Source organism: Ciona intestinalis, chromosome 7, assembly GCF_000224145.3.
Source record: "Ciona intestinalis chromosome 7, KH, whole genome shotgun sequence".
NCBI lineage: Eukaryota > Metazoa > Chordata > Ascidiacea > Phlebobranchia > Cionidae > Ciona > Ciona intestinalis.
Genome location: NC_020172.2, coordinates 3061520 through 3085145, shown reverse-complemented (window position 1 = coordinate 3085145; position 23626 = coordinate 3061520). Strand labels below are relative to the sequence as shown.

General features: G+C 35.3%; 3 protein-coding genes across 5 annotated transcripts; 1 reads left to right on the top strand and 2 right to left on the bottom strand.

Annotated features, from left to right (window-relative positions):
* Nucleotides 1-31: 31 nt before the first annotated feature.
* Nucleotides 32-6589, bottom strand: LOC101242458 (kallikrein-1-like). The gene is made up of 9 exons (XM_009860688.3): nucleotides 6458-6589; nucleotides 6005-6057; nucleotides 5314-5362; nucleotides 4684-4724; nucleotides 3967-4062; nucleotides 3188-3344; nucleotides 2154-2282; nucleotides 1561-1843; nucleotides 32-858 (listed from the first exon to the last, which is right to left on the bottom strand). The coding sequence occupies exons 1-9, from the start codon at nucleotides 6535-6537 to the stop codon at nucleotides 649-651; spliced, it is 1098 nt and encodes a 365-aa protein (XP_009858990.1). The 5' UTR covers nucleotides 6538-6589; the 3' UTR covers nucleotides 32-648.
* Nucleotides 6590-8615: 2026 nt separating this feature from the next.
* On the top strand, nucleotides 8616-10978 carry LOC100180441. The gene is made up of 3 exons (XM_002120451.5): nucleotides 8616-8895; nucleotides 9558-9710; nucleotides 10186-10978. The coding sequence occupies exons 1-3, from the start codon at nucleotides 8730-8732 to the stop codon at nucleotides 10350-10352; spliced, it is 486 nt and encodes a 161-aa protein (XP_002120487.1). The 5' UTR covers nucleotides 8616-8729; the 3' UTR covers nucleotides 10353-10978.
* On the bottom strand, nucleotides 10352-23388 carry LOC100186678 (serine/arginine repetitive matrix protein 1-like). Of its 3 annotated transcripts, none has more exons than XM_009860687.3 (19): nucleotides 23187-23388; nucleotides 22433-22556; nucleotides 22011-22164; nucleotides 21277-21470; nucleotides 20442-20696; nucleotides 20072-20164; nucleotides 19576-19705; nucleotides 19083-19207; nucleotides 18514-18684; nucleotides 17493-18402; nucleotides 17078-17274; nucleotides 16682-16816; nucleotides 16038-16187; nucleotides 15563-15729; nucleotides 15016-15105; nucleotides 13987-14082; nucleotides 13145-13243; nucleotides 12591-12751; nucleotides 10352-11420 (listed from the first exon to the last, which is right to left on the bottom strand). In XM_009860687.3, the coding sequence occupies exons 1-19, from the start codon at nucleotides 23206-23208 to the stop codon at nucleotides 11316-11318; spliced, it is 3378 nt and encodes a 1125-aa protein (XP_009858989.1). In that variant the 5' UTR covers nucleotides 23209-23388; the 3' UTR covers nucleotides 10352-11315. The 3 variants fall into 3 exon arrangements, with proteins under 3 accessions (XP_009858989.1, XP_002119653.2, XP_018668179.1); XM_002119617.5 differs by having other exon boundaries at nucleotides 12591-12748; XM_018812634.2 differs by having other exon boundaries at nucleotides 16682-16813.
* Nucleotides 23389-23626: the final 238 nt, after the last annotated feature.

The window sequence follows — 23626 nt, the reverse complement described above, 5'->3', positions numbered from 1 at the left end:
TTACTTTATTCTCGCGTGGCCGGAAAACGACAGTCGTTATAACACGGGCGTTCTGTTTCATACATCTAGTGCCAGCTTACGAGTTGCCAAGTATGTTACTTTGTGGGTGATTATTTTATTTAGGCATTTTTTTGTTCACGTAATAGGACAGTTCACAAAAATCAATAAAAAAGTTTTATGTACAGATCGGTTAAACAGACACGCCAGATTTAGTGTGACTATTCAACCTTCTTCTTCCAATATCAGGTCAGTATAGCAAGGTCCATTTTGACAGAATAAAAAATGGCAATTATGTAGAAGTTCTTTTGTACAGTAGGGTGGGAAATACGGGACACCTTTAGCATATAATATCTAAATATCCTGATCGTGTTTCAAACAATTAACAACGGTCTATAGGAGCCGTAGGGATACGAATTTATAATTCTTTAAATGTTTTTTGTTTACTACCAAATGGGCCGAGAAAATAGAAATAAAATGTATCCCATCTTCCCCCACCCTACCATACATATTTTAAATCCAACAAAAATTTTACTTTTAACAGATTTTTCGCAAAAATGTACTGCCGTTATTCAAATTCTGCAAAATATTACTTTAACATAACTTTTTGCAAAAATGTACTGATGATATTTAAATTACGTAACACGGCAACTACGGGCACCTTCTTTCAAACGCTGTGTGCTGCTTTATCCAATCGATGACAGAGGTAAACGATGCCCGGGACACGTCAGTCAATATGTTTAGCTCAGAACGGGCACACGATGTACCTCTGAGTTTCCTGGAGAAAATTCCATGCAGTACATACGGCGAGCATTTGTCGTCCGGATCTTTGGGACACACAACAGGCCCACCGCTGTCAAACTGCGTGGAAAAACAAAAAAAAATTATAAAAAAAAATTACAAAAATATCATTTCGGTTGATGAGTTTTTCATATTATAAACAAGTGTAGCATATTTTTCCTCGCTTGGCGGAAAACGAAGGTCGTTGTTACACGGGTGTTCTGTATCCTATATAGTAAGGTGGGGAAAGACGGGACACCTTTAGCACATAATATAAAACTATTTTGTTCGTGTTTTAAACAACATTCTATGGGTGTCTAGAGGATACGGTTTTATAATTCTGTAAATGTTTTTTGTTTACTACCAAATGGGACGAGAAAATGGAATGAAAAGGCGTCCCATATTTCTCCACCCTGCTATACAACATGTTACTCACAAAGGAACTATGGGTTGGAGCAATTCTTAAGCCATAGTGCGATCTCGCAACAAAGCTAATATGTGTAGGCAGTAGAAATATATATTAGGGTGGGGGAGAAGGGTCACATTTTAACTTTAACAAATAACATTCAAATAGTTAAAAACCTTATCCTCACGACTTTCATAGACCGTTGTTATAATTGTTTAAAAGACGATCAGGATATCTGGGTATTATGTGCTAAAGTTGTCGCGTCCTTCCCCACCCTATACTACAAGAACAAATATTACTACTATACAATCAAAAATAAATGTTTGCAAAAACAATAAAAGTATTGTCAAAACTGTATTTTATACATTTTTACTTACAAAACATCCGACCAGACGAGAGACACCATCTTTCATAACACGGCCACACATTTCCCATTTATTTAGAACTGCAGTCATTTGAAGCTCGGTCAAACACCTTTCATAACCCAGTAGACTAATACGAGCCACTTGTTGTATGCTTGTAATATTATTCGATTTGTGAGTAAAGCCATGACCAACTGCAAGGCAATTTCGAGTAATTGGGTGTTCTGATGTAAAGTTGTTCAAACATACGAAAGGAAAACGTTGGTGGTCTTCTAATCTCAGTATAGCGGCGTCATTTCTATAATTTAAAACAGCATTTTGGTTAAAACATTACCTGAAGAGTTTTCAGCTTTTACGTTGCTAAGTTGCACTAAATGGAGGAATGAATGTAACTTGTTTATTCTTGCGTGGGGGAGGTGAGACACCTTTTCATTCCATTTTCTCAACCCATTTGGTAGTAAACAAAAAAGCATTTAAAGCACTATAAAACTGTTTCCTCAAGGCTCCCATAGACCGCTGTTAATTGTTTGAAACAAGAAAAGGTTATTTCGACATTAAGTTCAAAAGTTCTCCCATCTATACCCCACAGCTCTATATTTTATATTTACCTGTAGTTTGAACCCGATCTATAATAATGGTTGCAAATAACTTGTTCTACGATATGATGCGAACTGCCTGGCCCAATTCGTTCGTCCAAGTTCAAATTCAAAGATCCAACTTTAACCGTGATACGACGTCTGTTAAAACAATACATTATTTGTACATGGATGAATGGAACTTGCTTTATCCTCGCAGGCTGGAAAATAACAGTCGCTTACCACGATTGTTCTATTTCATACACTACGTGCCAGCTTACGAGTTACCATGTGTGTTACTTTGTGGAAGATTATTATTTTTTGGATATCTGGTTGGAGCAATTGCCGTTAAGCGTCCTGCCACAAGACACACACGCCTACAATGGTAGCAGCGCATTTTTAGCTAATGGGTTAGAGTCACAGAAATAAAAAAGAATAGAACGCGCATCTCCAATGTCGGTAAAGGAGAGAGGTGATACACTCTCTCTCTTTCGCGGGTCGTTCCCGTTTACTGTTGGAGTCAATGGATTCGAGGGCGTTTTATGTAGTTTTTCTTCGTTTTTTTTTTACTTGTTTTAAAGTTATAGAGTAAAACAACTTATAATATTTATATATTTCTAACAAACCGTTTGTTTGAAGGTTTTTAATTAAAATTATTAAATAATTAAATTTCCTAAAAAGTGGTAAACTGTAAGCGTTAACCTACCAAATAACTAAACTGGCCTAATAAACTTGAATAGTTGGTGTAGTTTTTAAAATAAACAGCTAAAACCTCCTAAAACTACTGTGCGCCTATCTTTTGCCATGGAAACTAAGCGAAATAGGGACGGAGTTGGCGGTCACGTGAATAGAAGAAAGAATATATCACGGTTTTGGAAAGTTCCGCGTTCTACTCCTTTTTATTTCTGTGGTTACAGTGTAATTATTCTCATTAGTGTGATGCTCAGACACACATCATGCGCCTACAAAAAAGTCGGGCGACTATTTTAACCAAAACTTTTAGAGTCATGGCGGCGGTTACCATCTATCTAAAACTGCAAAATCTAAAACACAAAAAATTAACTTACGAATATCTCAAATTAGATCGTGGACAAAATTTGTGTACACAGTGCGCTGCAGTTACAGCAGAATTCGGTGAAACCATCACTCCACCACACTCGAATCTACCGTCCACAAAAACAGCCACAAACCAAGGAAACTCGTTGGTATAGCTGTCCCGTCCATCTTAAATATATCGCCATTAAAATATTGCAAAAACGTAATATAGCAGGGTAGGGGAAGATGGGACATATTTTCATTCTATTTTCTCGTCTCATTTGGTAGTAAAGAAACAACATTCAAAGAATTATAAAACTGTATCCCACAACTTCCCACAGACCGTTGTTAATTGTTTAAAACACGATCAGGCTATTTGGATATTATGTATTAAATGTGTCCCATCTTCCCCCACCCTACTATATATATATATCAATACGCATTTAAATAGTATTTGTCCAACCTACACGTTTTCGTCTAAAGTGAATTCGGTTGCCTGTGCGACTATGCATATAGTCAAGTCTAAAATGCATTATGAAATATAAAAAAGATTGTATTGCTTTTTGCGTATACAGATAAATATATAAATACATATAGTAGGGAACACCTATTTATTTAATTTTCTCATCGTATTCGGTAGTCAACAAAGAACATTTAAAGAAATATAAAACCGTATCCTCGCGATTCCCATAGACCGTTGTTTATTGTTTAAAACACGATCAGGGTTTTTGGATGTTATGCAATAAAGATGTACCGTCTTCCCCCGCTCTACCATATAGACAGTTCGAAAACATAATCACCAATAACTTACAATACAATCTCTTATCTGCGTTGCGCGAACAGCACTTCTGGCCACATGCCAAACAATCGCGTCCGATTTTAACATGATCTGCAGCTGAAACTTCACCTTGAAAAAAAAGGCAACAAAATAAATAACTAATTTCAAAACCACCGGAAAATCAAAATGTGTTCTTGGGAAACAATTAGTCTAAATTGTAAGCCATACATAAAAAATCCTCTAAATAATCGACACAAAGTTACACATGTGGTAACTATAGGAAGCGGACACAAGGTTTACGAAACATAACACCCGCGTTATAACGACTGTTCTGCCCCAGAATGCGAGAATAAATTACATACAGTTACATTCAGTTAAAAAAAAATTAAAAAAGCCCAAAAAATCACCCACAAAGTAACATATGGTAACTCATAAGCTGACACGAAGAGTATGAAACAGAACACCCGTGTTATAACGACTGTCGTTTCCCGACCACGAGACAATAAACATGTTACATTCATTCATTCACATAATTTATTCTCAGCAGCGAAGATCAGACTAACAAATAGAAATTAATGAGCAACAAAACGACAGTCGTTATACCCATGCTGCTGGTAAAAACTATACTTGAATAAAAGTGTCAGAAAAGCGTGGCTGTTCAACCCACATTACAATATAAGTTAACTCATATGGGGTTCTATATATTTAAACAAATTTACATGCATTTATACAAATATCTTGGTATCTTACCATAATGCGGACATTCCAATGCCAGCCCTGAAGATACTGACCTAAAATTAAAAAAGCAAAATTTATATGATTATGGGGTAGTTTGGGTAAGATGGCACATCGTTTTACTATATTTTCTCGCTTCATTTGGTTCATTTAGTGGTAAACAAAGAACATCGAAGATTAATAAAACCGCACCCTCACGACTCCCATAGACCGTTGGTAATTGATTGAAACACTATCAGGATATTTAGATATTATGTGCTAAAAGTGACCTATCTTCTTCACTCAACTATATACAATGAAACAATTCCTTATAACAAGCGTCAACCGATAACTTTTATTAAATGTTGCTCTATTAAAACTATTAGACGTCCAACCAAACTCGTATACTCTCAACTATACGACACAACTAACGTCTTAAATAAAATTGTAAAATCAACGCCACAAAAATTCGCTTTCAATAAAACAACATACAACCGTACTGTATACTGCCTAGTTTAAACAAGTCCAGTCAGCGTAAAAAGCGAGCTTAAAGAAAAGGCACACCGGCAAAATGCGCCGCGTAATAATAATAATTAGAAATGTAAAACATACCAGAAAGCTAACGCTTTAAAGCAGTCGAGTCGCGCCTATACACATTATACTTACTGGCCCCAGTGCTTTTTAATTCTTCCGTTGTTTTCTGCTCGATCCAATTCTATATTTAGAAAGTAAACAAGTTTAAAATATTATTAAAGTTCATTTGAAGTGGTTTAAAATTCGACTACAATTATGGTAAATTACAGAAACTATATAGTAGGATGGGGGAAGTTGGGACACATTTTAACTCTATTTTCTCGTCCAGTGTGGTAGTAAACAAGGAACTTTCAAAGAATTATAAAAATATATGCTTAAGACACCCATAGACCGTTGGTAATTGTTTAAAACACGATCAGGATATTCGGCTATTATGCGCCAAAGGTGTCCCATCTTCCCCCATCCTACTATACTTTATTTCTAAGAAGAGATCTTCTGACAAAAAAATGATGTAAAGTTTAAATACAGTAGGGTTGAAAAAAATGGAACACTTTTTTCTCGTCCCATTTGGCAGTAAACAAAAAAACATTCGAAGAATTATAAAACCGTGTCCGCACGACTTCCATAGGCCGTCGTTAATTGTTTAATTTAAAACACGTTCAGGATATTTGGATATTATAAAAAGGGTGTCCCGCTGAATATGTCCCGCCTTCCCCACCCCAAATATATACGTTTCGCATGTTATAGCGACTCCGACAGGCAGCTAAAGGTGTTTTTAAGAAAGGGTAATACGTTATAAAGTAAAGTAAAAGTACAAGCTTACCCTTATCCAAGGTCGAGTCGTATTTAGAGAAATCGCCCGGTTCAGCAAAAAACCTGTTTTAGAAAAACGTTGTCTCTATAGTATAAGGTAAGGAAATGGAACACCTTATCACATAATATGGAAGTCGTGAGAATACGGTTTTATAATTCTTCGAATGTTCTTTGTTTACTACTAAATGGGGCAATAAAATAAAATATTTTCACGACTCCCATAGACCGTTATTAATTGTTTAAAGCACGATGAAGATATTTTGAAATTATATGCTAAAGGTGTATCGTCTTCCCCCACAATTAATACTCTTTAAGTTATTAGCATTAATATAAATTGACTTTAACAAACGCTGGCGTAGGCTACTTCTACGTTATGAACCCGTAAAATATTAACATAATAGTAAGAAAAAAACTCGAAAAAAAGTAACCAAAAAAAGAGGAAGAAAAATTAAAAATCATTTACCTGTTAAGATTAGATGGCGAAGCCAGTAGACAGCCAAACGAAAGCAAACAAAACCAAGTTCCCAATATACCAAGTCTCATCTCTGCTCGCCTCTAGCAACAAATGCTATCTCAGTGGGTATTCGGTGCTTCCTTTATATCCAAACGTATATGCTTGTTGTTTGTGCTTCGATGTGTATGGTATCAGAAACTAGATGTAATGAAACACTTACCGCAGAGATTATTCATTTCCTGAAGGTTGATCTATTCCCTTTAATTATTCTTCTAAATTCAATGAGTTTTTTGGCTTGTCGATATATTGTTGTGGGTTTAAATACTCCGAACAGATTTTACATACTCTGAAAATTACACAGAAACAAAGGGTTATTATTCTAAACAGTCTAACGTAATTTTAATGCGGTTAATTTTAATTCAATGAATATGTTTTAAATATAGCTATAGGTAATAATATGGGACCAATATTGCATACAACAATCAACAAACAGATACTGCTAAAACAACAGTCGAATAAATAATCTGCGGGATTTACGCAGCAGCCTTAACTTTCAGGCTTGTTTGGTTATTGGATAGTGTTTTGGGCACAATAAGTACCACGTAAAAATGCAATTAGTAGAATGGGGAAAGACGGGACACTTTTAGCATGATAACCACACATCCGAATCTTTTTAATAACAGTCTATGGGAGTCGTGAGGATAAAGTTTTATAATTCTTTGAATATTTTATGTTTACTACTAATGAGACGAGAAAATAAAACGAAAAGGTGTGCTATCTACCCCACCCTAATATATATAAACTGTTATTTTAAAAAGGTCCAAACATATATATATATATTTACATAAAGTAATATAGTGGGGCGGGGTGGGACGCCGTTTCATTCTATTTTCTCGTCTTATTTGGTTGTAAACAAAAAGCATTTAAAGAATTCTAAATCTGTATTCTCACGACTGCTATAGACCGTTGTTAATTGTTTAAAACACAGTCAGGATATTTGGACATTATGTGATAAAGGTCTCCCAAAACAATACATAGAGTAATTTAATGTAAGTTTTTACGATTTAACCACTATATTTGTTGATCGCTGTTCAACTCAAGTCACCACACATGCAAACACGTAGAGAAGTCACTGGTGCGAAACGGACTAGAAGTGCAACATTCTTCAGTATTTAGCAGCCACGCATTTATTTTTATACTTTTACTTTTATTTGTAGTTTTTACCCGTACTAGGTTTTTAACGACTGTAATTTTGTTTAATTCACATTTCCCGCTGTTATAATTAGTAGTTACCGTATTCGAAGAAATAAATAAAATTTGTGTTATAAGGTGCTATTTAATTAAACGGGCTTCTCATGTAGCTATGGAATTTACCATATCGTTAGGGTGGGGGAAGACGGGACACCTTTAGCACATAATAACAAATTATCTTGATCGGGTTTTAAACAAATGACAACGGTCTATAAGAGTCGGTCGTTAGAATACGGTTTTATATTTCTTTAAATGTTCTTTGTTCACTATCAAATAGGAGAAAATAAAATAAAAAATAAAAAGGCGTCGCATCTTTTCCCCACCCTAATATATTTATGTCTGTTTTATATTTAAACTGATGGTATCGGGTAAAGCGTTACACGTTTAGACATAGTCAAATTAGACACCTGTATGCGAAGATAACATTAGGTTAGTGGTTGCATTTTTGTTATAAAACTCGTTTAATAGTTTTTTTAACAAACAATGTTACGATTAGAATAGGCGTTCAATAGTAATATGATTTGTGGTAACTTAAATTGTACTTAAATCACACTAGTAATAGCTAAGCGTATTGAAAGATATGCTTGTTCACGCCCACTGACTAAAAAAATCTTCTTAAAGAGTCTGGACCACGCTCATACAAGTTGGTTTTAAATGAAATTTACACTTAATAAATAGCCTACTATCTGTGGTATTTTTTTTATGAAAAAAATATTTAGTTTGGCCAAAAAAAACGTTTTAAAAAGTGCCAAAAAGTTCGCCTATTGTTGCGTCACTCGCTGGCACTATGAAAGAAAAACTGCGCAACCATGAGAACCGTGGGCCGGACTCTTTAAGCTAAAAGCTTTTTTTGGGAGAGACAAAGAAAAAATGGTCCAGACACCAAACAAGTGGGCGGGGCCAGTTAAACGTGAGTCAGGAGTTATATGACTGTTTCTACACCGAGTAGGCTATAGTTGTTCATACATTCAACTTGTAAAGTTGTTTTTTAGTGTCTATAACTGCATCTTTAGGATTTTGAATAAATAAAATGAATGCTTCAGCAAGTGCAGCAATACTTTTAAGTATTTTAGGATGCGCTGATATTATAGTGGCAACTTTTGCGCCCGGATGGTTGAGTACTAATGTCCTCGGGGTAACAGGTTCAGAGGGACCGCTTTTGGTGTGCATCAGCGGTACCTGCAGAGTGATTATTCGTAAGTTATTATTTCAATATTACGCCAAGGTTATCCTATGGAATTACATTATGCTTAGGCATTACCAGTGAAAATCAAAATTATGCTTTAATAGTTAAATTCCAAAGAAACATTTTAAAATATGCAGAAAATATATAGTACTGTGGGCTAAGATGGATACCGTTAGCACATAGTATCCCTTGTTTCCTATTTCTTAACAATTATGCTTTTTAGAGTTACGAGGATGTGGTATATTTTCTGTAAATATTCTTTGTTTACTACCAAACCAATGATAAAGGATAACAGGCCATCTTATCTAACCTACTGTGTATATAGTAGGATAGGGAAAGACAGGACACCTTAAAAACATAATACCTTAATATCCTGATCAAGTTTTAAACAATTATCAACTGTCTATGGGAGTCGTGAATATATGGTTTTGAATTTCTTAGAATATTTTTTTGTTTAAAATCAAATTGGACGAAAAAATAAAGTGAAAATGTGTCTCATTTTCCCCCACCCTACTATATATATACCGTACTTTTTACGAGCTGATGTGCATGGAACAAATCAGCCTATTACAGAATCTGCGTAACAGTATCAATTAAAACACCAAAAACGCTATATTATTGTAAAATATCTTAAATATGTTGTTTATTTAAGTAAAATCGTTTTTTTTTCAGAGAACAGACCCGCTTCCATTCTGGCCGTTTTCTCTCTCTTGTGCTTGGCAACTGTGACGGGAATTTTCGGGTTGGTTTTATTAATCATTGGCGGTTGTTGTTCTTCTGATCGAAACATGTTCTCTAGTGGATCCGCAAGCGTGTTAGTTTCAGGTGACAAATGTTTGTATTTCTCTAGCTAGATAGCATGTCTGCTTTACTGTATGAATGGCCATTATATAATGCAGTTAAAATCATAACAAAATCTAACAAGGATGTATCATGTATGTATGTAAACGTAACTCACTTTATCCTTGCCCATCTTGCGTGGCCGGAAAACGACAGTTGTTATAACACGGTTCACATATACCTTGTGTCAGCTTACGAGTTCCCATGTATGTTACTTTGTGGGTGCAGGATGTGTCAATATAGTAGGCTAGGGTGGGGGAAGATGAGATACCTTTTCACTCCGTTTTCCCATCCCATTTGGTATTAAACAAAGACTATATAAAATGGCTCGAGCGACGTATTAAATCGAAATACATCTTAAAATAGGCCTATACTATTAAACCTCCATTTAAAAGGCAGTATAGTCTGTCTTACCTCTGCTATAACTTCAATTAAACTCACACAACCAAATAATCAACAGGCATTTTTGCATTGGCTGGAGTTGCCACATACACCGGCGTCACAGCGCAAGCTGTTCAAGCTTCTTCCTTTCTCTCTTACTACTACTGCTTTGGGATGTGTTGGGCCGGAGCATTCCTTTCCTTGATGGCTGCAATGTTGGGCTTTCTTGGTGGAAAACTACTATAGACTTTTTTTACTTAGTTGTATATATAACTTGAACGCATTTCGGAAAGTTGTCTACGTGTACTTTTTAGTAAGTAGCTCAGCAGGCTCGGGAAGATGGGACACCTTTTCATTCTATTTTCTCGTCCCATTTGGTAGGAAACAAAGAACATTCAAAGAATTGTTAAACTGTATCCTTACGCTTCCCATAAAGCGTTGTTAATTGTTTAAAACACGATCAGGATATTTGGATAATATGTGCTAAAGGTGTCCCATGTTCCTCCACTTTACTATATGGTAAAAATTTAACTCTTTTAAAATGACTAAAGTAATATATTGAACTTTCACTAATATTATATAGAAGATTGGGGTAAGATGGTCCTATATTTTAATTCTCTTTTATCGTCTCATTTATTAGTAAACAAAGAACATTTACAGAACTGTATAAACGTACCGTCACAACTATATATGAAGGCGTTGTTAATTGTTCAAAACACGATTCGGAAATATGAAATACTATGTGTTAATGGTATCCATCTTACCCCACAGCCACAGTACTATATATTTCTGCATATTTTATAACTTTTCTGTGGAAATTAACTATTTAAGCGCATATACACAATTCCCCAATAAAATTTGTGAGAACTTTCCATGATTTTCATTTTGTAATAATTTTCGTAAAAAAATCATCGCATTGTGACGTATGTTTCAATGACGTCACATGGAGCAAATTTTGCCAATTATAAAGCTAACACTTAATACAAGGTGACGTAACAAAGTGTGACGTCACTGGACTTTGATATGATTCGAAAATGGCCGAGACGCGAAGAATGGCGTAACCGCAACGTCAGTGCGTCAATGACGTAACTATGACGTTACGGTGTCGATTTCATAAGTATGACGTTACGATGTCGATGACATAAGTATGACGTCATGACGTCGATGACATAAGTATGACGTCATGACGTCGATGACGTAACTATGACGTCACTGCACCTCAAGCGGCTTAATTTTACTGACGAAGTGTTTGATAGAAGCAGCATACGACTTTGTGTTTATGATTGTCGGCGGTGTAGTTGGGGGTGGGGGGAACTGTAAAGAAAATATAAAAGTAAAAAAATATAGCAATCAAATATATACCAGACTAGACAAAATTTAAAAATGTTTAGGCCAAGTTTCTAGTAGATATTGTTAATTGTTAAAACAAGATTAGGTTAAAGTGCCCCTACTGCTGAGTGATATAGACATGCGAGAAAAAAACTTATTATATAGTAGAGTGGGGGAAGATGGGACACCTTTCACACATAATAACCAAATCTCCCAATCGTGTTTTAAACAATTAACAACGGTCTATGGGAGACGTGAGGATAAAGTTTTATAAAACATCGTTGAATGTTTGTTTAGTACCAAATTGGAGGAGAAAATAGATTGAAAAGGTGTCCCATCTTCCTCACCCTACTATAACACTTAGTTCTGCGCGTGTCTTTTAGTAATACCGTCTAAAACGGGACAGTAAAATAAACGCTAACATAAGTTTTTTGCGTATAAGTAAAGCTACAAACAAAAAAAGACGTTTTTTTTGAGTTACCAACTGTTATGGAAATTAAAACTTTAACCAAAAGGCATTTCAAAAGTAAGGGAAATTACGCATGATATTTTTTCAATTAAGTAAAGGTAACAGTAAAAAAGAGGTTAATTTTGTTGCGTTATACCATAATAGCGGTTATAGTCTTATAGTCTGACGGTTAACAAAAGTTGATGGCCTGTTAGTTATTAAAATTACCTTTTAACCAAAAATAGTTTAAAACGAAGGGAAATGACGCCATACTGGAAAGGCAGTTCTCAATACACAAGAACCGTTACAGAACTCCTTATGTGTGGTGAAAAATAAAGGAAATTCAAACGGTTAAAATAAGTCGGCCACACCACGCAACGTAAAGGAAATACCGGTTGAGTGACATTGAGTTAGTTGGCTCATTCATGTGTGTTCATGCGAAACAAACCTGTTTCTCAGTAACATTTATACAGCATACAATAAACGAGTAAAACGTTTCGTATAAAACGTGCACATTAAAAGCTTTTTGGGGTTATTTTTTGGGGGGTTGAAAATATACGAATTTAAGTTAAAAACATTTTTCAAATTTTTTTTATAAACTGTTAAAATTATTTTTCAGAAATTTTTATTATTTTTTTTTTTATAAACAAAAAATAAAAAATACGTTTTTTAGGTTTAAAAATAGTTTAAATACGTGTTTAAGTTACCTCAGTGCGATGCAGAACACGGACACGGAATTTAAGGTCGTCGTAAGTAGTTACGCGTGACGGGCGTGCTTTGAACACTGAATGCCACGCCGTATGACGTAACGACTCGTTCCGGTTGAGTGCACCTAACCCATGAGTGGTCACGAGGGGTCTGCTGTCTGCTGGTGAGGTAAAGGGTGTTTTGTGGGGTTATAGTATCAATAGGGTACAGTATTTGGTATCTAGTATTGTAGGGTAAGGTGGACACCATTAGAACATAATATCTTTTTAATTTTTTAAACAACTACGAACGCTTGTTTAGAGTTGTGAAGATACGGTTATATATTTCTGTAAATATTCTTTGTTTACCACCAAATGGGATGATAAAAGAGAATGAAAATATGGGCCATCTTACCCCACCTACTAGGCTATTATACATATATTTAAAAGTGTAATTTAACACTTATACTCTGCTGTTAGGTGTCTATACAAACAAAGAAAGCCCCAAAAAACAAAAAAAACATGAAACCTATGTATACTTCATATAGTAGTTAGTACATTCTACAGAATATTACCTGATATATTATTGTTCTTGCCGCATAAGTTTGATACTTTCTCCAGCAAGTGTGCTGGTAGTAGCTTTGTAGACACTCCCATATTTAGAAGCACGTTACCTGTTAAAGTCAGTGATATCAGCACAAAAATATTTCTAATATGAATCATAAACCACAACTTTTTTTAGTTTTCGGAATTATTTTGTAGTTTTTATTTTTTACACTTTGAGGTATTTATAGCTTTCATAGCAATGTTATCTGGGGGTTAATTTAGAAGTTGTCTAACTATTTTTAACCATAAGGTAAATAACATTTTTTGTTTAATTGATATGCATGTTTTTCTTTCTACCATAGTTAAACATAAATAAAAATAGGTATGCTTTTTAGGCAATTGTTTTAATTGTGACCTTGAAAGACCTTAATTTCTTTTGTTTTAATTGTGACCTTATATTTCTGGTCAAAATTAAAATAAGTTTAAAATAAATTTCCTAATGGCTGATGCTTTGACGTTCTTTTCAGGTGACCCTTTATTATGGTATGCTGTTAAAACTAATTAATCCTTAAGACAAAACACTAAACAGTATACTCTGATAAAGGTCATCAAAAAAGACATCAAAAAGTCGGTTATTAAGAATATATATCAAAAAATATCTTTCAAAATACAATATGGCTGGCATCGACAGTATATATAAATATATATATATTTATACTGTTGTATGTATATGTACAAACGTATTGTAGTATATATGCAAACTTATAATTTTAGATCATTTTATGTTTATATACATACAATGGTGTGAAATTATTTCAATTTTGGCTCGAAATACCGGCCTTTTTCAACAAATTTTCAACCTTTTACTCACCTGGTGTAAAACGATTTAAAATCGAATCAGGTTCCGGTTCATTGATTTCCTTGTCAGGTGACAAGCTCGGCCAATCAACTTCAAGAACATCAGCAGCTGGAACAATAAAATTTGATTTAATGAAAAAAATATTTGACTTGGTTAAAAAAACGTTGACGCAAGGTGTATGAAATATAACACTCGTGTCATAACGACTCTCGTTTTCCAGCCACGCGAAGATAATCAAATTACATTCATTTACAATCATTCCTTCATTGAAAATAACACTTGAATTAAGAACATGAAAATTAATTTAATTTAAACTGCAGGGTTAAGCTGTAGTCATTAAATTAAGTAATTTAATATTTCAACTTTGAATTTAATTCAACATTTTCCGCACAAAAGCAAATGACTGACAGTTATATTCGTTTATTAGTTTTGCAAAATAAAGTAATATTTTTGCCGCTTTTTGCAGGATTTTTTTAGTAAACTGTCAGACATTATATTGTTAAAAAAATTAAGATTAGGTAAACACAGTTTATGAGTATTTCAAAATTTCATTTATGAATTTAATTTGAGACTTTTCGCTCCAAAGTTTTTGCAAATTTTGTACATTATATATTTAACAAAAAACAGGACCTTTTTTAAATACAAAAATTTTTGCTGTTTTTGTGACAATTTCTACCCAAACTGCCAGGCAGTATGTAAATATATGCACGCAAAAAAATTTGACAGCCCATTAGAATACATAATATTCATTAGGTAAACTAAAAAAAAATGTTCTCAGATTAAAGTTTTCTAAATAATTATTAAAATTACACTTTTCGCACCTAAGCATTTGAATTAAACACTTTTTTTCCAGTTTTTGTAAATTGTACAGTATATATATATATTTAACAATAAAATAAACAGTAACTATTTTTAAATTCTGAATTATTATAATACAGATTAAAATATAAGGTTTAAACAAACATATTCATTTCACAGTTAGTAAGTAATATATTTCAGTCAAGTTATTTTAAGCAAAAATAAATTAGGAAATGGAAATACCTTTACTTGGTTTCACTTTTTCTCCTTTGCTCTCACTCTTTTTCTCTTCTTTGCTCTTTCCACGCGCCTCACTTCCTGAGCGTCTGGAATCTTATTTCACATACAAGATGTTAATGCAAATATAGTAGGGTGGGGAAGATGGGACACCTTTTATTCTTTTTTCTCGTCCCATTTTGTAGTAAACGAAGAACATTCAAAGAATTATAAAACCGTATCCTCATAACTACCATAGATTGTTGTTAATTGTTTAAAACACGATCAGAATATTTGGATAATATGACATGTTTTTCACTAAATTTTGAACAGATTTGGATTTTTTTAAAACAGAACTATGAATAGAACATAATATCCCATACTTTCCTATCAAGTTTTAACAATTAATAACGTTCTTTTAGAGTCGTGAGAATATGGTTAAATATAAAAAACATGTTAACACCTGAACGTACTATAAAACACCATCTTAGTTTACCCCAACCTACTATATATTGTAACGGACAATAAAGAAAAAAATGAATTTATAAAAATTTGTAAAAAAACAAAAAAATACCTCGGCTACTTTTTGTCCGTGAAGATTTTCGTTCCAATTTTTCACGATCATTTGAATTATGAGATGAATGATGACCATGACGTGATCGGCGTGGTGACCGTGATGCAGATGAATGTTCACGCTCATGAATCGAACGTTTGGATTTATTCACATCATCTTTGTGTGAGCTGTGCAAAAAGATTTTTTTCATAAAATGATGTTTTTAAATCAAAAGTTAACTTTTATAAAATAATGATTTTATGTTAAAAGTTTATTTTTATAAAATGATGTTTTAAAGTTAGAAATTATAAGTATGTTTCACACTTTCCAACTTTGTGTATGATTTTTGTTTTGATATGGCTTATAATCTGAACAACCCATTAGTGACCACTGGATTAAAACAATTGTCGTTAAGTGACTTGTCCAAGGACACACGCCAAACAGTATTAGTATTGCATTAAGCATCGAACCGTAAAACATAACATCACTTAGTTACCTGGGAGAAGGTTGACTTTTTGTGTCAATGCTCCGACTATGGTGGCGTGTTCGATCAATTAGTTCGTTCACGCTCTGTCGAGTGCTCTCATGTGCCCTCAAGTGAGCATGCGATGACGAGTAATCATCTCGACGACCTTGTTTGTCAGGTCTGGGTAAAATGTAATAAATAATACTTTTTCATCTTTTCTTCAACACCTAAGTGTGTGTGCGCCGAAACGTACACAAATGCCTTTTTTCTATATTTATTTGCCGTTTAAATATTGCGTCTCGTGTTCATTCGCCCTCTTAGTTTACACTCGCAATAAAACATTATGTAATTGCGTTAGCCGTTAATGTAAGTTACACTAAAAGAGTAATGCATGACTTTACATATATGAGTTAAAAAGGGATAAGGTTTTAAAGCCTTTGAGCAGTTTTCTCTTTAACTACTTGTTACAACATATGTTTCAGCATCCAGTTACAATCTAAAACAGCATTTACACCGTTCCACACAAACATGTCTATATCTATACAAGTGAGCTGAGCCAAAGTATATTGCACCCTCCATAATAATTGTTCAGATTTTTATTTTTTTTTTTAATTTTTATTTTTTTGAGTTATTTTTTTGATGACTATGAAGGTAACTAAACATAATGATCGTACCTTCTAGTTTCCGAGTTACTACGCTCCCTATGGATGTTGGGATGCGAGGCTCGCTCCTTGGATGAATCGTACATCCTCTTCCCTCGTGATGAATCATATGATACATGACGTGGCGGTGATGCACGTGACTTACTGCTGTAAAACAATTTATGTAAAAACTAGGGAAAACTATAAAGAGAGAACACTCTGGCAGTACAATTAGCAGTTTGGGTGGTTATTTCTTGAAGAAGAAAAAATTGGCAGAGAAACTTCTCGTAGGAAAAAGTGCCACTTAAATTTAATCGTTTCTAGTTTCTAAACTATAAAAAAAATCAAATTTTGTTTTTCTATGTTTTTCTAACTAGCGAGTAATCCAATCTCTGATCCTTTTAATAAATAGTCCTCCACCCCTCCTACCTGCTCTCATGAGTGATACTCGATCTTCCTCCTCCATCATGGATGGTGACCTCCAGTCCAAGATCTCTGCTCCGAGGCTCCCCACTCTGCCGTACCTCCCTGGTGAAGCGGGAGGCAGGAGGAGGAGTTCGATCGCTGGGAAACTGACCCCGCTCTCGAGGAACGCTCCTCTCTGGTCTCCCTCTTCCAAAATCAACCTAGATAAAATAGTTTTTAAAGGAAAAAAAAACAATTAAAAAAAAGTTTTTAAAGGAAAAAAAACAATTTTAAAAATAGTTTTTAAAACATAATTTTATGGCAAAAATCCCATTTTTAGTTTTTCACAACTGACTTAATATTTAACATTTACTAAACTTAAACACCATCCCATGCAATCAAACTTGAAATATTAATAAAAAAAGAAAAAAAATCCCACCTCCACTTTTCGATCTTCGACTCGATGTCTACTGACCTCCGGTGTCCACTTTTCACGTCCAAAACTATCCCTCGCCTCGATCCGTAATTTTGCTCCGTCTCTCCCATCCACCCATGATGAAATCCTCTGCGGTTCCTCATAATCCTGGGAGGACCTTGGTCTCATCTTCCTCTCTCGATCCGAGTCCCAAGAAGCTGTCCTCTGAGGCGGGAAATCCGATCTCCCACCTCTCGGATCAAGTATCTTCCTTTCTTTTGCTCTCACTTCCTCTCTTCCGCGATGATCCCTCACTAGAACTTCTCTGTCGACTTTGATGATCTTCTGAGTCCTCTGCACACCCTCCGGAGGAAAGTCCTGCCTTCTTGATCTTCCCACATCCTCATACCTCCGATCATTAAACCTCATATCTCTTCCCTCAAACTGTTTATCTGGATATCTCGGAGCCGCTTGTTTCTCATAAAATCTCGGACTTTCTCGGATTTTTTCCGGAATTCTCTCCTGACTTCCGTCGAACTTCCGATCCGACTTCCTCTCGTCATACCGACCACTAGGTGGGATTTTCTCCCGTATTTCATATTTTTCCACCTTCCGATCCCGGGGACGAGGATACTCCGAACTCCTCTCTGCATCCCGAGGTTTATAAAACTCCTCTTCATGTCTCCTTCTCTCCACACTTTTATCTTCTCTCATCTTAAACTTCTGCCGATCATCTGGTCTTCGCTCCAGACTTCTTTCTCTCCTCATCTCTGGAGTTTGATCTCTTCTGTGCTTCGGACTTCTTTCTCTTCTTACCTCTGGAGTTGGCTCTCTCCTCCGCTCAGGACTTCTCTCCCTACGATCCGGAGCACGCTCTACTCTCTGCTCTGGCGTCCTCTCCATCCTGGCTTTAGGATGAGGAGGATAATCAATCCTAAAAATACAAGAAATAAATAAAAATATGAGAAATAAAGTAGAACGCAAAGGTGTCCTGTCTTCCCCCCCAAATATATATATTTTATAATTTAAAGTTTAAATTCCTCACCTCTCTTGGGAAGGATGTTTCGCAGCTTCATATCGCGGTGGGCGATCTTCCCTTGGATGTTGGACTTCAGGGTAACTCCGAGTCTTCTGGGAGGAGTAGCTTCTCTCGGACTTGTGGTGTTGTTGATGATTATCAGCGATGTCATCCACTGTCTTCCACTCTGCATCCACCCTGAAGAGAAAAAAGGGATAAAAAATAGGATGAAAAAAAGGAAAAAACTAAAAAGAAAAGATGTTTAAAAAATGTGACAGGAAAAATTTATAAAATTTCTGCAAAAAAATAATCGAAGTGAAAAACTTATGCTTTATTATAAAAGACAAACTGAGAATATATTTTATTTGGTAAGGTCCTATTTGGTAAGCGGTGACAGTGTCGTTTCAAAGAGTTCCTTAGGCCTTGCTGATACCTACTGTATTAATTTTGGGGCGAAAAGTGGGGCGTTTGTGTCAAAATTAACTTTAAAAGAGCGGAAAAACAAAATTAGACAGCAGGTATCAGTGAGACCTGAAGATTATTTTTGAAACAAAAATTTTACTGGTTCCCAGGGAAAGGTTTACAGTTAATCCTACCTTGCGACCCGAACATCCTTTCTTCTTGATCCCGTGCTCTCCATTTCGCTTCCGGATGTATAATCCTCATCATGATGATGATGTTTCTTCACTTTCTTGCTCTTTGTCATCTCAGGACTTCTTTCCTGCATGACGATTCACATATTGAAGATTTTCAGAACGTGGCACAAAAAATCCCAATTTAAAGTTTGTTTTTCAGATCAATTTTTTTGAAAAACGACTATATAAACTTATTAAAATCAAATAAATTCAATGAAAAATATGCAGCTGGCTTCGCAGGTCGTTTGACTTTCCTTTGCAGGTCTCCATTGGCTGCCAACAGCAGACTTCGCAGGCCACACAACTTTTCTTTATGGGCCGGATTCGGCCCTAAGGCTACAGACTTCGCAGGCCACACAACTTTTCTTTATGGGTCGAATTCGGCCCGCAGGCTACAGCTTGCACACATCCGGTTTAATAATCAGTAAAAAAGTATAGTTTTAATTCCGCTAACCTCCGATCTCTGTCGACTTCTCTTCCGAGAAACATTTCTTGGTTTTTCCTCCTCAATCTTTTGCTTTTTCCTCTTTTTTAATTTATTTTTCTTCTTTCCACCTCCATCACTACAACTGTCATCTTCATATCTGGAAAATTAATAATAAAAAATTGAAAAAAATCGGTATTTTGTGACTAGTGAAAGTGTGATTGGTAAATGAACCTAACTTTCTTTGCTTTAATGTGCATTCTGTCATATTCATATATGAAAAACAACCTAAAAAAATTGTTTTGGGGTATCACCAAAAAAATTCTTGCCATTGGTCTTGTGTGACGAGTAAATGAATTTAACTTATTTATTCTTGCATGATATGCAAAGACAAAATCTATAAAATAAGCATTCTGCTTTATACACCTTGAGCTGCTTACGAGTAACCACATATGTAACTTTGCATTTTGTAGGTTACTGTTTTTTAGAATTTTTCATGTTTAATTTAGGAACCAGCCATACAAACCTTTCATATTTTTCTTTTGACTCTCTAGCATGAGTTCTATCATAATCTTCCTCATGTCTCCTCCCATCCCTTGAAGAAGATGTCCTCTCATCTCTATGTAAAATAAAAATTAAAAAAAACTATAAAAAACTTTTTTTTTTAGAAAAAACGGTAATGGAAAAACTTTACCTTGCTGAACAAACTGCAATATGCAGTTGCCAAAATAGGATAGTTTAATCATATTCACATACAAAAACATAAATAATATTTTTTTTTAATTTTTAGAAATAATCTTAATAGAAAAACTTCACCTTGCTGAATGAACTGCAACATGCAGTTGCCAAAATAGGATAATTTAATCATATTCATACACAAAAATAAATCTAGTTACATTTCATGCTTTAAAGGTTGCCGTGACTTTAAGGTCCTCTCAACCTCTTGCTCTTTGCTCTTCTTTTTCTGTTTCTCTCTTGGAGGATCCTGGATTACTTCCTTTTTGTGCTTCTTGTGTGTCTTCTCCTCTTTATGCTTCTTCTCCGGCTTTTTCCCGCTGCTCCATTCGTCAGTGGAGGACTCATACTCGCTCTCCTGCCTCCACTGGGACTTCTTCACGGAATCGGAGTGAGCTACTTTTGAAATTGCTTTTCTGGTAAATTAAATGCAATGTTATTTCATACAGAAAAACTACTGCGTTAGACATTCTATTCTACAGGTTTAATAAGCTATTCACAATTTTCGCAGTACAAGATCTCATACTTAGACTTGTATGGCTGTTTGACACTCTATGGAACCTAAGATTTTTGTCAGATTTTTGATATTGCTTTTTTGGTTAAACTAAATGCAACAATATTGCAAGCAGGCTTGCTTTGGGGTAAGGGGCAAGTCCTGGCCTAAAATCCTGGGAACTATGACGTGCCTCACCCACATTGAACAGAAAAAATGCAAGCAGGCAAGCTACCATGTTAAGCATTCTATTCTACACCAGTGCGGACTGCAGTGTGACACCCAATGGAATCTGAGCTTTCATCAGACTTAACCCATTACCCAGTCACCCTGTGTGTGCTAGCGCATAGACCTCCCCGGATGTTAGCGCCTACCGCTTTCACGAAGGTAAGAACAATGGATTTAATGTCATACATAGTGTACCACTACCATAAGGCATGCCACACTTTACACTATATATTGTATGCTTTGCATGCTGATTTATGTTATAATATATCACTTACTGTTTAGGTTCATTAGTCGGTTTCCCACTTCGCGATCGGTCATCTTTATACTTATGTTGCTCATGTGATTCATGATACACATTTTTACTTGAGGCAGAACTTTGTGATCTATGTAAATCGTGAGATTCGTGTATCTTTTCATTATCTTTAGATTTTCGCGACTTTTTCTCACGGCTTCTGCCCCGTTCATGGTCCTGTAGCAAATGTTTTAATATTTTAAATAAAACTTACATTGTGATACACACTGTTGGACATAACTAATGCAGTTTCCTTGCTAAATGCCAAAATTCCATGAACTGAGCATACAGGCATACGGCGCATAATCTGGGGTGACTTAATGGGCAGGCCAACCCCAGAATTTTCTGAGCTGCATTAGTCAGTAAACATTTAAACCAATAAGTTAATTGTATTTCACTGGAATGCATGTCTAACTATTTCTATCTGTCCTGCATTCTAAAAAGCCACCTATATATACAGGCATTAGGAATGTGCCAAGCCCGTCATTGGCAATTACGAAAAGAATATTGGAAATAACGAAACGAGCCATCTCTTTAATTGCAAACCAAATGTTTCTGTATGATTTGATTAATGACACTTTTGAACTAAAAAAAAACATTTGTTTTCTATGCTTTTATCCTTAATGACGTTATAGCAGTTTAGTGCTTGGTCGGAATTTGGTTAAAGCTCGGCGAATCTAAGCTTTTACAACTTCGGCACATTCCTAAAAGACATACCTTCTTTGGTTTTGTTTTGCCTTTTGGAGAGGGACTTTTATAACGTTGCTTCTTCATTTTGTGGCGTGAAGCAGGGGACTCGAAAGAGCTGGATGATGAATATGAAGAGCTCTTCCTTTTCCTTTTCTTCCCTCCCACATCTTCTCTTACCACACTAAAATTATTTAAAATCATTTTTATAACAAAATTGATAACTGACACTGCTTTTATTTTAAGCATGACACTGCTATTATTTTGATCCTATTTTTTTGCTAAATATGTGCCTTGGCAAGACACTTAACGGCAGTTGGCTTACCCTGGTGATATGGGTTGTCTAAATTGTTAGCCAAAAAAAATCTTCGCAAAATAATCACCCACTAAATTATTATTTTGTTACTACTAATTAGCCACATTAAACAAAACCACATAATTCACTAAAATACCTTGAACTTGAAGATTGTGGAGATCTTTTTCTTGTTGAAACATATTTCTCATCAATTGCTTCCTTTCTGCGATCCGATTTATGATGTCTATGATGGTGGCCACGATCATGAGAGTCCGTAGGCTCTGAAATTAATTACACATACTTGATTTGATAAAAAATTAGGACACTATAGTGCAGAATACTTTGTTACTTCACAGAATGTTGGTATAAAGTGTAAGAGGGCGGTAGTGAGGCATTAGTTAGGGTTTAGTAGTTATAGGGGTTAGTATTTAGGGGTTAGCAGATACCCTAAGGAACCACTTCTTCACAAGCACCGCTGCTTTGATTTTAAATCTTTTTCGAGCCGCATCATAGTTGGTTAGCGCGCTTGCCTCAAACCCAGATGTAATGGGTTCAAGGCTCTTCACTGCTACCGTTGTGGGCTTATGTGTCCTTGGGCAAGACACTTAACGACAATTGCTTCAACTCAGTGGTCACTAATAAGTTGTCCAAATTATCAGTCACATAGAAAGAATGAAAAAATTCCCCGAAATTAAACATCCACAAAGTTACACGTCTAAGCTGGCACGAGGTGTATAAAACAAAACACCCGCGTTATAACCACTGTCGTTTTCCGGCCACGCGAGGATAAAAAAAGTTACATTCATTCATTCATTTACATCTTAACCACAAACTGCACAGCATGAACGTTTCAACGCTCTGTCTTATTATTACGTTAAAGTCGATTTTAACTGAAGTGTGTTAGCACTTACCACCCTTTTTATGTCTTTTCATGATTCGAATCGCCGTTTACATTCAGAAATACAAACAACAACAAACAGACTTTTCCGCAAAACACAAATGCACCAACGCTCGTGTCGAGTTCTACTTTATTGCACCAGTTAAAGGCTTATTTTTTGCCAAACAAAACATTTGTATTCTGGTGATACAAACAAGTTAGCTAAGTTAAAATTGCGCAGATGTACTTTTATTATGACTATAAGTGCACTCTAACTCGTTCGTAAGTACTGACTAAGCAAACAATGCGAGACATGACTAAGATTGTTTTAATTTTGAATATAGTCCCCTAAGCGGTAATATTAAGTGTTTGAGTCTCTTCACATACGAATTTCAGCAGGCAAGCCCACCTAGGAGAATAGATTAAAAAACATCTCTTTGAAAATGCTTTTAATATCCTAGTTCCAACCTCCTA

Bases quoted from the DNA above. Each gene is read 5' to 3' on its own strand.
- LOC101242458 (XM_009860688.3), bottom strand. From the start codon at position 6,537: ATGAGACTTGGTATATTGGGAACTTGGTTTTGTTTGCTTTCGTTTGGC. The intron at 4,725-5,313 runs GTAAGTATAATG...TTTTAATTTTAG, and splicing joins ATTAAAAAGCACTGGGGCCA to GTCAGTATCTTCAGGGCTGG. The intron at 3,345-3,966 runs GTAAGTTATTGG...GATATATTTAAG, and splicing joins CGCAGATAAGAGATTGTATT to ATGGACGGGACAGCTATACC.
- LOC100180441 (XM_002120451.5), top strand. From the start codon at position 8,730: ATGAATGCTTCAGCAAGTGCAGCAATACTTTTAAGTATTTTAGGATGC. The intron at 8,896-9,557 runs GTAAGTTATTAT...TTTTTTTTTCAG, and splicing joins TACCTGCAGAGTGATTATTC to AGAACAGACCCGCTTCCATT. The intron at 9,711-10,185 runs GTGACAAATGTT...AATAATCAACAG, and splicing joins CGCAAGCGTGTTAGTTTCAG to GCATTTTTGCATTGGCTGGA.
- LOC100186678 (XM_009860687.3), bottom strand. From the start codon at position 23,208: ATGAAAAGACATAAAAAGGGTG. The intron at 16,817-17,077 runs GTAGGAGGGGTG...ATTGTTTTACAG, and splicing joins AGTATCACTCATGAGAGCAG to CAGTAAGTCACGTGCATCAC. The intron at 11,421-12,590 runs GTAACTTAAACA...TTTTCTTTACAG, and splicing joins GTGTTCTGCATCGCACTGAG to TTCCCCCCACCCCCAACTAC.